This window comes from Xiphophorus maculatus, chromosome 12, assembly GCF_002775205.1.
Source record: "Xiphophorus maculatus strain JP 163 A chromosome 12, X_maculatus-5.0-male, whole genome shotgun sequence".
Lineage (NCBI taxonomy): Eukaryota > Metazoa > Chordata > Actinopteri > Cyprinodontiformes > Poeciliidae > Xiphophorus > Xiphophorus maculatus.
The window spans coordinates 4,462,059-4,477,968 of NC_036454.1; the positions used below are offsets into that span (position 1 = coordinate 4,462,059).

The window sequence follows — 15,910 nt, forward strand, 5'->3', positions numbered from 1 at the left end:
GAAAAACCATCACTTCCTAGCTCAAAACATGACGAATGTTTTTCAAAATTGCCATGTTTCCATTAAGCTAATTTATTTTGGGAATTCCAATTTGCGCAATTATTATTCAGCTTCTGATCCAGCTAAAAATCTGGGACTGTTTGGTTGAAATGAACGCTGGTGCGGTCCGAATGCATATGTCAACGCCAATTGGACCGGAGACCGCTCCACAGACACTCCACCAGAGTTCCGCTCGTTACCTAGCAACCCCAAAGGAGCTCCAGTACGTCAGCTGGTTTTACTGCTGTACAATGGCTGCTAGAAAAGACAAGGTTGTATAATCAAAACAGATGTGTATCTGTTTGCGCATCTGCAAACGGCTAATGTTTCTGGAAAATGAGCCGTTTCGAGTCTACCAGACAACCAGGTGTAAAAATGCCCTAAAACAACAACAATGGGTTCTAAACTTAGAGAGATTAGACCTCTGATCCTGCTGGAAGGTGAGACACCGTTGGGTTTTGGATGCATTTTCCTGCCAGCACCAACAATGTCTCTGAGTTCCAGCAGGGAAATGGATTCTGACACGGAGACGGCGAGCGCGCAGATTGATCAGCGTTGTCTTTTGAATAATCAGCTTAGAGCGTGGTGAGAGAGCAGCACTGGGGGTAGCGTGCCGTCAAGTTCCTATAATAACACAAAGGTCAGTGCTGCAGCTCCGTCTCAATCTGATCACCTAGAAACTTTACTCACTTTCCCTCCCCAGCTGCAGATTCTACCATCAACATCGACTAAAGCTTTTTTGGGTTTGCGGCTCCAAATGTCAGTGAGAGACCAACATTGTTTGGCCAATGGGAAATTCAATAATTCAAACGTCTTTAATAAACCGGGACACAGCAAAGGAAATTCAAAGACGCACCAACATTTGTGGTTCTCACCAGGCTGATTGATGACTGGGCCTGACGGGGCAATTTCTGCTTGGGGAACGCTCTGCATCTTCAGCATCCTGCTGCCGTGTGACCTGAATGTTCAATTTGTTGGGTTTGTTTTTTCTCTTAGCTAGAACTGATCACCAATACAGAGGGAGCCATTAACGATTGGGAATGGAAATTAATTGGCTATTTGAGGGTTTATTTTCTTCCCAGGAGTAATGTTTCATGAAAGGCCTGCAGAAATCTTTAAGTGGTGACAATTAGGGGCTGAAACAATTTGTGATTAATTGAAACAATTGGCAACTAATTTAGTAATTGATCAGTCGTTAAAGCCAGAGAGAAACATCAGGGCTGAAATTCCCTCCATCCAGGACTTGTACAAGTTTAACTAGGGTAGGGCTGAAAAGATTAATTGAATTATTCACAATTAATTCAATTAATGACGATTAATCGATTAGTTAAATAATCAACCAATTTAGTGATCAATTAATTGTTTACTGGAATTTACAGACTCGCAAAAAGGCTCTTTGCTGAAAGAACAATCAGTAATTAAGCCAAAACTGTGCAAAAAAATTATTTTTTCACTTAGCATAAAAAATTATATACTTTTATTAATAAGTATGTTCAACCTAAAACTGCTCTAGTGGCAGTTTTAGCTTCACCTGGCTCAAATTCTGTAAATAGATCTTCTGTTAAGCACTTTCTGCTCTCCAAACAATCGGTAAATCTAAGAGAACAATAAGACTGTACATGTTAGCTTCTGCTGACGGTTCTGACTGTGCGGGTTTGGAGCATATTAACGCATACTTGATGTTTAAACTAGCAGAATAGGAAGTTATGTGTGTGTTTAGTGGGGGTATCAAATATTTGTAGACTTTAGCTATTTTAGCTGTGCACACTAACTCTTGGAAATATTGTCAATCTGGCTTCTTCTGCACTGCAAACCACAAAATCTTACCAAGTATTTTAGTCTAGTTTCTAGTGCAAATATCTTAATACACTTGAATTAAGACAAAACTAACTTAGAGTAACTTTTCAACAAGACACAGGAGCTTGATTTAAGTCAATAATTCCTTGATATTGATCAAAAGAAAAGTATTTATTCCACTGGCAAATGATTTCACTTAAAACAAGACATTTTTCCCTTAAGTTAAATAATCTGGCAATGGAATAAGTACTTTTGTAAATCAATATAAATAAATTATTGACTTAAAACAAGCTTGTATAGCTGTGCTGAAATGTTACGTGTAAGTTAGTTTCGTCTTATTTCAAGGACAGTTTGTGTTTTTGCAGTGCGGTGCAGAATTGTCTCGCATCTAAAAGTCGGATAAAATTTCACACGATTGTTCAGACAGCAGAAACTCTGAAAACAATCCGATACGCATCCAAACTAGTTCCACATATGTAAGTGACTGAAATTGGATTATTTTTTGGGAAAAAGCTCTGATGGAAAAAGTTGAATATGGTTTGCATTTAGGCTAAATAAATAAATCAGAGCTACATTATGAAGACAATGACAGGGCCTGACACGTCGTGAAGCAACGGCCCTCATCAGTTTGACTCGCCTGCTGGACTCGACCTGCTCAGGTTCATTCATCGGTCCTCACATCACCACGTTTTAAATTTTAGCGCAGATAAAAACAGCTTAGTTGTGTCACAGTAACCTACATCTCCTAAATCTGCTACATCACACTTTCTGCTGTTATGTTTAGCCCGAAGGGAAGCGCCACCACAAACAGTTGACGAGTATTTGAAGAGCGTCACATGGATGTATTGTTGTTATTCCCCAGCTGAGCGACCCGAAGGGACCAAATGTGTCTGTGGTGAGAAGCAACAGACAGCTGCAAATTCCCTCAAGCTATTTTCCGTCAGTGTAAACGTTGATAGAGCAGTGGAAGACTCGCGAGGTTCTTTTCGGGTGCTGCATTCACACCAGCTCTGTTTAGTCCACTTTAATCAAACTCGTTCGTTTGTCTAGAAAGTTTGGTTCATTCATTGAATTCACAATCACCTACAAACTTCGACTTCGGTTTGATTGGAATGAACACTGGTGCCAGAGACCGCGCCAAAAGCAGGAGGCGGACTACAGCGCAATGCATTCTGGGTAAATCCAACCAAAGAAATGTGCCAGTCTAATGCCAGCAGGAGAAATGGAAATTTTATCAAGAAAAAAGAGAAATCCTACAACTGCTTAAATCTGACGCCACTCCAGTTTTGTTTACTTTTTTTTTTTTTATACCCCTCCAGGGGGTCTTTTGTGGGCTCTAGTGTCCCTTATATGACAGTAGGCTGACAGGAAACGGGGAAGACATGCGGCAAATATTGTCAGGTCCGGGAGTCGAACCCACGACGGCCGCGTCGAGGACTGAAGGCCTCCAAATACGGGTCGCGCTAACCACTACGCCACCACGGCACGCCCCATTTTTGTTTACATTTGATGAAGAAGGAAGTTGCGCTCGGTTTCTTAATCAGCTGAAAATGTAAGAAATGTTGCAACTTTGGTCTCCAATAGAACAGAGTGGCAGATGTGAAGATACCCTTAAAGGGTGAAAAATTAACCTTTTTGCAAATTTTTTACCTCTAAAAATAACCAAAGCACTTAAAAAAAACACCCAGTCATTTTTGGGCAAAAAGTTTAATGTCTTTTTGTGTCTGTAAATTGAACCGTTTCAAAAACCTTCCGCAATGTGACAACACAAACCAGCACCTTGCAATGGCTGCTGGACATAAGAAGGTTGTATAATTGCGTAAATGTTTGCAGCCATTTTCAAATGCGAGTGGAAATGTTGAGTTGGGAGGCGTGGCCAGCAGCAGCTTATTTGGATTTAAAGTGACAGGATCCCTAAAACAGCTCAGAATAGGCAGATCTCACTATGTATAAATGATATTATGCAAAAAAAATTATAAATTTTGTATATCCCGTAACTATTCGGGTTATACAAAATCCCTGTTTAAGGAAGCGCAACAAGTCACCTTTAAGTGGGCTGTCAATGAAGACGAACGGAGCAGGGTTACCTTGGAGATGAGCTCGTCGTGGTTGGCCAGGTGCGCTCGGCAGTGGATGCAGCTGTATGTGCGGTGGCAGGATGGCAGGTAGGCCTGGAAGGTCTTTGACTTGGTCATCTTCACCATGTCAGTGGGGCAGGGCTCCTCGCTGGTGTCAGGGCTGGCACTGGAAGAGTTGCAGCTCTGCTGGACTTGCTGACAGAAGAAACACTGGAAGATGCAAGCAAAAGCCGTCGTTGTTGTGGAGTGGGTGTGTGGGACGCTCCACACAGACACCACAGGAGAAAATCGAGCCTGCGGACGAGAAGCCACAGAGGTGAAGCGGTTAGTGGCACAGTCTGCATCGGCTATTTTTAGCAAACATGATCCTGATTATATTTCCAGTACGAACACGGCTCATTAGCTGGAGCAATCATTTGATTACAATCGTCTATTACATGATTACAATCGTGGGTTGTGCACAACGAATGTGTGGCAAAGTAACAAAGTATTCCAACAATCAAAACATCTCGTAATATGATTCACTTGGTTGCAAACTCACTTATTTGCAATTTGTGAGTGTTTTGTCCCAACGGACGGATAGTTGCAGGACAAACAAGTTTTGAGATGGTTGCTTCAGAGGTGAAGAATAAAAGTGAGCATGCATCAATTAATCCCTCAGACGTTAAACAGTCGACTGGGAATGATTTGAAATATAACAACAATAGACTTTAACAACAACAAATGTTACTGGTGGATAAATAAAAGTTATTGCGATAAACGATCATATTGTTGTTTTGAGAACATTTTCTAGTAATACAACGGCATTAACACAAGAACACATTCTTAAAGATCAATAAACTTTAAACACTAATGAATATTTAACACTGGAGCTGGAAGACATTTTAAATATCCAAGATATATAAACAACAGAAACAACAAATAAAAGGAATTATGAAATTTCTGTAAACAAAACTGTCCTCCAATAAAGGGAGATAACTGAGTGGAAGAAAAAAGTGTATTCATTTGAGGTGGAAGTCGAATTTTTTTAATTGTAGGGTTTGCATTTAATTAGTCAATAGTGATTTAGCTGAAAAATATATATGGACAAAACACGCAACATTTTCAATTCAAAAACAGTTTTTGTTGATAGATTATTGAGTAAATAAACACATGAGGTTGTTTTAAATCTGTTTTTTAGATTGTTCAACCATCACAGTTCAGCTTTCCAGTGTTTCAGGAACTTCTGATCAGTCATGGAGCTTCTTTAGAAATGTGGACGCTAACATTAGCGTTAGCGTCTGTGCTGCTGCTACATGTTTTGCATTCAGATGCTAATTCAGGTTTGAATAGCTTTGCTGATAAGCTAACTTCTTTCACCGCAACTTGAACATAACAATAATCTTTTCCAGCATCCAATCAGATCGATTTAGAAGCAGAAATTAACCTCAAATGGATGAAAAGAAGCAACTTTGTTTTTTGGGGATGTAGCTTGTTCGTCGGATTTACTGAGGTACCAGAAACAGAGGGCCGGATCAAAGGTTCCGGCCGTCAAAAAAATTTCATTGCATAAAGAATACTAATGACGTAATGAGTAATTAATAAATTAATGAAATATGAAACTTAATGAATATTTTAGGAGGAATTCAGAAGAAATGCGCCGTTGATTTGCTGAGTCATGTTATCTGCTGGTGTCAGCTTCCTGCTTCTCTTTGATGACAAGATTTATGGAGAAGCTGATTTCATTTTCCAGCAGAACTTGGCAGCTGTTCACTAAAAAGTACCGATAGCTGCTTTAATGACTATAAAAATCACTGTGGCAGACTCAAATATATGTGACGGCTACATACGAGTTTTACTTTTTGAACTAAGGAAGTCTTTTAATAATAATCCAAAATTGCACACATGTGCAGCTCTACTTTAAAAACATATAAAAAAAACTTCTTTAACAAGGAACTTTTGTTCTATTTTTAGGTCTGCAGAAACAATTGCACACCAGATGACGCTTTAAACAGGACAGACCAGAATAGTCGACGCATGCAGTTGTTAACAGAAAAACCTCTGCAGGTGTTCAACAGCAGCAAATATTCACACAAAATGAAAATCTGCTCCTACTGTGCTGCGGCACAAATCAAAGATGACATTAATGCCTTTTAAAAAAAGCATCAGTCCTCGCCAACTGATACCGAAAAGGTTTGTTCCTTTTCACCCTCTGGTCTGCTGCCTTTTATCAGCCTCTCATTCATCTTGTCAATGCAATTCTCTTTATTAATTGCTCTGAATGTGTCAGTGGTTTTACAGCCAGCATCTGCTAAAAGGATCATCTGTCAAAGAAAATACTTGTTTGTGTGAGCATTGTTGTCTGTGTGCAGGGAAACCGCGGCTGGTCCGGTTCTGTTACTGCAGGCTGAGCTTCAAGCTTCCAAAGAAAAGAGATTTGAAAATATTTTTTCAACGTTCAACAATTTGCATTTCAAACAGCGCAGGAAGTTCAATCATGCAACGGTGTATTACGGCCATTGGAGAAAAAAAAAAAGTAGAAATTGTTCAGTTTGAAAAGTTTAAGAAAGTTACTAAGGAGGAAAAAAGTTTCTGAATTTCAAACGACAAAAATTCTCAATATTTGAAACTCTGAAACTTCTTAAATGTTTTAAAATCACGACATTTCTTGTACGATGAAATCTTGTTGCACTCCAACTGCAATGTGATATTTTCATTGCTACTTTAGAGAAATATGGAAACAATAAATTCTGTGCAACCTGTACCGGGAAGTTGGTTTTTTGCCATTAGCACATTTGGCAGCAAGTACAAGAGGTTGATTGACACCAGTAAGAACCGCCTCCTGTCTGATTGGTTGTTTTTGTGCATTTGTTTAGGAGGCAATAGTAGCTTTTGAGATCTCATAAATGTTCTAAAAAGGAAAAAAAAAGGAAATTTATGAGTTTCAAATGTGAAAAAATTGACAGTTGAAACTCAGAAATGTTTTTTGGAGGAGATGGATCTTTTCACAGATTATCTGTCTTGTTACAAACTGTCATGACATGGTGACAGTTTTAAGACAAATGTGTAAAAATGATGCATCTTTTATAAAAGCTTCGTACTGCACTTTTAGACATACATGCTTATTTATTTTTTGCACAAGAAACACAATCTCCAGCTCCTTTCTTGCAAAGTAAAAGGATGTCAAGAGTTCACTTTCACACTTATTGTGTGTAAATGTCAGGGGCTGCACAAAGTGGAAAGGAAAACAATAACGATGCATTTAAAACACACTTCAGCGGCTCTGGAAGTTTCCAAACGAGCTGCGACAGGAAGAGAAGCGTCGAGACAGAAGTCGGCAGCCAGACGACAAACACAAAAAAAAAAAAAAAGAAAAAGGTCTCTTCCGCAGCCCAACAGGAAGCGGGTCGTGTTGGGCGGCTCTGCAAACACGCGTTGAGACGACAACATAAACACAGCGCTGGCCTCCCAGACGAGCCGTATTTACATACACCGCGCATAATCTGCACAGGTGCTGGAGGCATAATCCCTGCATGAAAAGGGCCAAATCCCCTCTGTGAATTAGCCCAGTTTAAACCCGCTGCCACGTGCACGGGGAGAGGCAACCACACACACACACACACACACACACACACACACACACACACACACACACACACACACACACACAGAGCTTTATAAATGTCACACCTCAGCATCATCAACATCACTAAATGAGCTTTGTGCAGAAAGGAAAGGTTGTCCACTGCACACGCGAACAATAGCAGGTTGTTTTTCCCTCAACGTGACGCAAACGCTCAAATATTTATTCAATTATACCAGCAGAGAGTTAAATACCGGCCGCAGAGCAGAAATTGAGTTCCTGCGTTTGTTTTGGCTTCTTCCCCAACAACAAACATTTTAACATCCAACGAGGCGCCAAGAGGCCTGGCACGGTGCATTTTACTGGACGATAAATTGTCCCAGAAGTTATTGCGATAAACGATAATATTGTTGTTTTGAAGTAACATAACAGTAATTACAGCATAATAACACATCATCAAAGATAGATAGCCTTAAAGTTTTAAAGGAAATTTAATGCCGTAAATATATAAACTAAATAAACAAACAACAGAAACAACAAATAAAGTGAATCATAAAGTCTCTATAAATGAAATTATCCCTGAATAAAAGGGCGAGGCGAGACCAAAACACCAAACTGAAGACAACAGGCCAAGTTTTTTTAAAAGTTGTGTTTTTAATTACTTCATACTGTTAAAAGTCCTTTTAATGAGGAGCTAGAGGAAGTACAAGAATATTTTCTCCAGTTCTGCCCCTCCCCCACCTGTTCCTGCATCTACATGTTGGAAAACTCAGAGACTTTTCCCTCGTTTACAACAAAAACACCAAAGGTCACATATAGGGATGCACCGATTGCACTTTTCTGACCGATCTTTAAAAAGCCTGAATGCCGATTGCGATTTCTATGTCTGAAAAGTTTATGTCCGTTGAGTATTACGAAATGCAGATGTGACCTGGTGGGGAGTAAAATGGGACAGTGGAAGATTTTCAGACCTTTGCGGAGAAAGGAAAGATCGATCTCCAAAATGAAGGATGTGGGTCCAATTTGTTGGTGCACCCCTAGTTGGGTGACAGATTTCCATTTGCCGATTTTATGGTTTTGATTCCAAGTTAGAGTTTCCTCCTTAAAGCTGCAGCATTTAACTTTCATGAAAACATTTCATATATTTGGTTGACCGTCACCATATAACAACAGTTTAATATGAGACAGATAACCTGTGAAAAGATCGATTTCCTCTGTGAGCTGAAGAAATGCATCGCTCCCGACCAAAACCAACAAATCAGAGCCAGGAGGCGGGTCTTAGCGCTGTCAATCATCTTGATGTATTCGCTGCTAAATGTGCTAAAGTTGAAGAAACAACTTATAGTTACAGGAGAACCGTTTATTTGTTGTCATCGGTTGCTATGCTAACTAGCCTTAGCATTCACGACATGCTAATGATGCTCTGATCTGATACGGATTTCAGGATTTAGATGATAAAACAAATTATTAAGGTCTCTTCCACATAGGGAATAATTTTCAACAGGACTGTCCCTCTTTGTTCATTAAAGTGAATGCAAACTTGTTTATGTTCGTATTTGTTTTAGCTACTAAGAAAAAAAAAGGTTTATGCACTTATAGACTAAAATTTATGAGAGTTCTTTGTTTTGATGCATTTAATGAACAAGAGGAAAAAAATCTGATTTTTATTCATTTGATCACTGGTGAAGAAAAAAAATCGTCCGATTCCAATCTGTGGCTGATTGATCGGTGCGCCGTTAAACACAAACAACGGCAGCTTGTTTTAATTTCCTCCCTGACTTCACCGCAGCCTGACTGGCTGATCTTTGTTCTCTCTCCTATTGGGTTACTTTAGTTTCTAACTGGACTCGGGTCAGTTTCCAGTTTCAAGGTTTTGAAACGTTTACCGTCTGATCAAAGCAGCAAACCTCAAACGTCTGGAGCAAAGACGCATTGATCAGCAGATTTCTGGCCTTTTTCCAACTTTCGCCAACATGGATTCAGTTTTTCACGGATTTCTTTTGTCCTAATGTCAATTAATAGTTTAAATGTCTTTAACAGGAGTCCGTAGAACATGAAAAACAATTTAAAAATTTCTGTTTTCACATAACTTTACATCACTAGCATTAAGTTCATTTTTATCTAGAAAAGAAAAAAGCTCATAAAGTCAGTTCATCATCCTGCTTTATGATGCATTTACAGGCCAAACGTTATATGGCTTCTTAGCCAATCAGAAAGACGGAACAAATATCAGCCAATTCCGGTCTCTGGATGATCGATCAGTGCAAATAATAGGTCGTTTGTTTTCCCCGATGACAGCTTGATATGACGCACACTTTATTCAATAATACCCAATATGGACAAGTCGACAGGGTTTTGGTGACTTCTGCGCATGTAATAAGTATCTCCTCTTTGTTTTTATCTTATTTTAATGATAATCTATGTTTTCCTACAACAAACAGATTAAATAAAAGACCGAATAAGCTTTTTAAAAGGTGATAAACTAGTCACTTGCTGCTCATCTTTTGTTTGAATCCACTTCCTCACCTTCTTATCAGGTCCGTTTTGTCTTTATATGGCGTTTTCTTTTGCAGAATGATTAAAAACTAAAGCTGACCAGCAGATAAGCGCTGAGAGGACTGAGGGATCCCAGCAGGATCAGCTGATTATTCGAAATGAAAACAAAGAAGCGGCGCACTGTGCGTCTCCGCGAACAGGAAGAGGTGTCCAGACAAAAGACTCGCTGTCCTCTTCTGTTAAACATGAAAAATAAATAAAAACAACGCATGCATCTTTTCACCACATCTACGTGGTTTAATCTCAACATTCCGGTCGTTTCCAATCTGCTTAATTCCCTGTTTTTTCCGCCTCCAAACGTGTTTATCCCCAACAAAAGAGCTCGACGAAGCGCAACAGTGTGGCTCAGCTGCTTTCGTTGTTTCCCTTCTTCTTCTTCTTCTTGTTTTTTGTTCTGACAGTGAACCCAACGCGGCACCAGAACCGAACCTTTCCTCACAGATTCATAATGAAAACAATGTTGGATCTACTCACCACCTGAGTCAAGATCTCGGTGGGGGAAACTGCATCCAGATGGATGTTGTTGTTGTTGTTGTTATTTTATGCTAATGTTGATGTTTTTTCTTTTCAGGGGTAACCGGTGATTGTCTCCGTCCAGATTCCGGTCCACGTGTGATGCGGCCAGGTGGGAACTTATTGTTGCGTCCACAAGGTGCTGACGGATCTCATTTTCCCAACACGGGCTTTTGTTGTGCCTTTTGTGTGCGTAATGGACTGGCCTGGTTACTTTGGAGAGGGGGGACGTCACCACGTGGGAGGAGAAGCGCGTTCCGATTGACGACCGAATCGACCAATGGGCGGCCGCGTTGCCTTCACGGACCCGTAGGATAGAAGACAACCGTTTTGAAACTTAAAAAAAACCCCGGTTCTTAAAGTTAGTTTTTAAAGATTTAATACTGATTTCTAGATGAGCGCAGAGGTTTGGTACAACTGTGATGACCAAATGTATTGTAAAAATATTTTCAACCAAAATTATTTGTTAATAAACCGCCGGTATTTACAGTATAAACAACAATAAGCTAGATAACTATAGAACTAAGCTAGTTAATGGAAACACGGAGAGTTATACACAGCAAACTAGTGTGAAAACCCCAATTTTCCTTCAGGGAGCTGCTTAAACCAAGAAAAGAAACTAAATAACTATTTAACCTAAAAGTAGTCTAGTCTAGCTGCTTTAATGAATGTATAAAATTATAGTAAATAAAAAAACAGCTAGCTAGAGTCCTCGAGGCAGGGAAGTTTGGTTCCTAACTAAATAAATGTTGTTTAACCTAAAGCAGTATTTAATATAACAGTATAACAGCACTTAGTGTGTTAACATCTCAACAGTTGAGCAACAAAAATAATCCGATTTATATTTAGAATAATGTAATGTTTTTGCCCACTCTTAGTGAACTAGCTAACTTAGCTGGCTAGTAAGCTAACTAGCTGGGAAGTTGTACACCAGTGTCGTATATAAGTTAGGAAACAGTCTTTTTTGTAAAAATAAAATAAAATAAAAAAATAAATAAAAATAATAAGTCAGTAATTAACATTGTTTTGTTTGTGCTCAAATTCCGCAGTTTATGACTTGAATGATCAAATTTCTCCAAAATTCCAGGTTTAGCAGTTCTTCAATTCTAGTTTGAATAACTTTTAAACAGATTTTTTGAGTTGTGAAGTGGAGCTGTTTGCTCTGGGACATTTAGTACTGATCATAACTCAGTTCATTCCCGCCTCAGGGAAGTTTTGTACTGCCTTTGACAACCAATGCTATACTCATGCTCTTCTGTAATTAGATAAGTTTTAGATAGATGCTTGTTCTTGCTTTGAGAGACCGTCTTGAATTGTCTTAGGGTGAAAATTTGTCAATTTATCAGACTGACAGGCTCAAACTGCGATCAGAAGCTAAATAAAAGGAGATGTTCTGTAAAACCAGGTCTTAAAATAAGGGTGCACTGATTGCAGATTTTTGGCCGATCACTGATGTTTAAACAACTTGACCAGCCAATTTACATTTTGGCCAATGCCGATTTTTTTTTTTCTTTAAAGTTGCTTAAGGTTGCAACAAGATGAATTTTAAAACTTAAAACTTATTTTTTTTTACTTAAACCACAAACCTCAATTAGTTTTTTTTTTTAGAAAGACAAAACAGTACTGAATAATTGTGCAGTGGGATGACAGATATAAATGGTTTTTCTATTTTTAAACATAAAAACCTCACGTTTGTATTCCATGGAAGCCCATTTCTGCTATTAAAGTAAAAATAAAAGCCAAACAGGAAGTCATAATGATGAGTTTCAAAGTAATAACTATGAGATTAAAAGACAAAATTTCAAGAATAAAAGTCCTAAATGTGAGTTTTTGTTATCGTAAACGAGAATAAAAGTAATAATTGAGTTTTACAGTTATAATTACTAATTTTAGTCATAATACCAACAATAAAAGTCACTTGTGAGTTTAGTCAAAATTTCAGTTTTAGTCCGAGTTAAAGAGACAATGTTAATTAAAAATGGTCCTGTAGCATGATGCTGCCACTACCGTGTTTCCTCAGCATCCTCAAATCTGTATAATCTGGTCTTTGCAGAACAACTGCGTTGATGTTGCGCTTAAATTACAATAAATTACAAATGAATTAAACAATTAACAGGACAGGACTTTGCTTAGGGGTATCAAGAGTACAGGAACACAAACGCACGCCACATTTTTCACATTTTTATTTGATAAAACCTTTTAAAAATGATAATATACCAACAAGTGGAAGTAAAATGTAATTAATTACATTATATCATGATGCAAGAGGACAAAATGTGAAATTGTTTAACTTTTGGCAGATACAATAAGTATAAATAGACAAATCTAACACATCCACAAAAACAGATTTAAAAAAAAAAACCTCACTGGCAAATCTCCACATCCTTCCAGACTCTGAACAAAGGGAAAAATATAAATATATAAATAACTGAAATGGTGTCGTTATTGCAGTGAAAATAATTTCCCATGCGGCGTGAACGCGCCACCAGCAGTAGGCGGCAGCGTGCAGATACCAGGATGTGTAAATAAATACAAGAAGTTCCTCATCATTTCACTGCTCGGTGAAAACATGAATATGAATCTGCTTCCGGGCTAACTGGTTCTTTTGGTTAAACCCCCCAAAAAGAACCAGTTTCCTGGGAATTGTATTAACCAGGAAATACAATTACTCTGGTTAATTTTTACTTAATTTGTTTAAAAAAATAAATAAAAAAAAGATCAGATTTTTGTTAATTCCTGCAGGAGACAGATTCAAGAATAAATTTTAAAAATAGAAAATGAAACAGAATAATTATCAAATATTTTCTAAAACGCAACATATCGTTTTATTTCAACCTCTTGGTTGTTTACTGCAGATCAGCGACATCCTGCCGTGACAGTTTTAAAATATGTAAAATATTCAGAAATCAACATAAATAATAAATAAAACCTTAAATGAAGCATGAACGTGACAGCCGACCTACCTCGTCCTGCGGATGACGTCGAGGACGCGCGTCAGCCAAAACAACAATTCACCAACTGCTGCTATTTATTTATTTACCGATTAATTCCCATATTTCTTTATTTATTACTTGAGCTATGTTGTACTTCGATATGTAAACGTTGTAATATCGGAGGCTAGATGTACGTAAACGCAACATTTGCTGCAGCTGCACGCCGCTGTGCGCGCGTGCGTTATGAAATCTGTGTTTTTGTCGCCGTGTGCACGTGACTTTATAATCCCCTCCACGTACCCCACCCCTCATGAAAGCACACAAAAACACACCAAAAACCTGAGATTCGCGTCTGCAGGACGCGATCTCCTGAAATGAGCCGCGCACTTGAACGCAACTCCCATCTCAAATTACAAAACGTGGCTCTTGGAAAGAAAGCGACGCTGCAACTTCACCATACAAGCTGCTCAAGGCTCAAAATGACATATAACAAAGGATAGAAACTGTTCTTCCACACTTTTGGGTTGTAAATTAGCAAAGAATTTGGAGAGTTTCACGCATCCAATCGTGCAGGATGCAGAAAGTAGCGCACAAATTTAGCAACCATATGAATATTTCAGCGCATTCCTGCGTTAATGTGACGCTAAAGCTGCAAAAGTCACATTTCAAAGCGGATTTGGTGCAAATACCGCCGCGTCCTCCAGTAGGTCACCCTGCGTTTTGCACTTACCCCAAAAGCCGCTTCGCCTTCCCCCCCTCTCCTCTCCTCTCCTCAGACCAAAACAACCCGGCGGAGGACGCGCGTTTCTCGGCTCTTCACGGTTCCATGAATCCAGATCGGATCAGTTTAAAAAACAAAACCAAAAAATAAAACCCTCCTCAAACATCCGCGCGTCCCGTCCTGAAGGGCGATCCGTGGAAATCTGCGGGAATCTTCTGTCCCGGCTGAAGAGTGGAGACCCATCCGTCAGAGAGGGATCATGTTGTTTTTGTTTTTAAAATCTCCTCTGGATACTTAAGCTGCAGAAATAAATGACGGCAAGCCGAGCGGTTCCGTCTGAGGCCTTATTTATAGCGACAATCCCGATAATCTGTGAAGCTGCGCGTTTTGGTCAAAACGCGAACAGATGCGCAGCCATGAATCCAACTATCCGGTCAGAGTCTCCGGTCTGGGTGGGGAGGCAGAGAGCGAGAGGACTGCGGAGTGAAACTTGTCTGAAAAGTGCAGAAAAAGCTGCGTTTTATTTCATCAACTGATGCTGCGTTCAAGAGCTGCGGGAGATGTGAGTGACAAGAACCGCAAACAAGCTAAAAATACAACAAAAAACAAACAAACAAAAAACTGAGTACAGAACTACGGAACCACTTGACTGGAAAACAAAAATCAGGAGAAAACTTTGTTGTTAAAACGATATTTATATTTTATTAAAACTGAAATATGTTATTTTAAATGAGAGGCTGTAGTGGTGAAACAGAAACCTGATATGTCACAATCAGACAGAGGAGAACATTTTATATTTCGCTAAAACAAGAAATTTTGTTGTCACAATGAGACGAGATTTGCATTTCCTTATAACAAGAAATGTTTCTATAAATAAGAAACTGTTATAACAACTTTCATAACAAAAATCTCGTTTTCTTGACAGAACTCAACTTCTTAAACGAGAAACTCAATCATCGTAGCAAGTTTTGCATCTCCTTGTTAAAATGAGAAAGTTTCCCATTACAACAAGATCCTGAATTTATTTCCCAGTTCTGACAGTTTAGTGCTCCTGTACGGAATCCCACAAGTGCCAATAGTTATATCATCACCTTACTAAAGTGATAGCCTGAGTCATTTTTTGACAAGTGATTTTTTTTTTTTTGCCCAATTCTTTTTTTTGCAGATGTACAAACACAAAACTAGTCCAGGTGGTTAGTAGACTGCAACTAAATTTAGTTTCCCTTTTGGATCAATAAAGTTAGTTTTTTTTTCACTGAATTGAATTAAAAATCTCACCTTTAAGTTCTCAAACATACTGAAAAAACTTCACTTTTATGTAAGCTGCTGGTGGCTTTTCTCTGGAGGTAATTATTGCTAAAAGAAGAAAACAAATTGAAGCACATCTGCTGCTTTTTTATAGCAGTTGGCTAATTAGATCAAGAGGGATTTCAGTTAGACTGAGCTGATTATATGAGTGTACAGAAATAAAGTTAGCTGATTAATCTGTCACCAGCAATATGGTGAAAATGGTTTTTGTTGGAGTGTTTATGGTAATTATTAGAATGACGTTCTTACTAAGAAGGTCTTATAGTAGTAATTAGGTTTTACACAGTCACGCAAATGCAATAAATAATTTGTGGTGAAAAGTAAATGGAGATATCTCACATTAAAACCTCTAAATGGTAAAGATCACACTAGATCTAAAATTAATGTGGAATTCATGAAGTAT

At 38.6% G+C, this 15,910-nt stretch overlaps 1 protein-coding gene across 3 annotated transcripts in view; it reads right to left on the reverse strand.

The window, feature by feature from the left end:
• ypel1 (yippee like 1) overlaps window positions 1–14,755 on the reverse strand; it is a 32,384-nt gene extending 17,629 nt beyond the window's left edge. Inside the window, exons 1-2 of one of the 3 annotated variants that reach the window (XM_005813354.2) lie at window positions 14,209–14,755; window positions 3,924–4,208 (exon numbers count right to left, since the gene is read on the reverse strand). In XM_005813354.2, coding sequence (XP_005813411.1) covers window positions 3,924–4,040 — 117 coding nt within the window. In that variant the 5' untranslated portion in view covers window positions 4,041–4,208; window positions 14,209–14,755. The other 2 variants (XM_023343592.1, XM_023343591.1) reach the window with 2 other exon arrangements.
• Window positions 14,756–15,910: the final 1,155 nt, after the last annotated feature.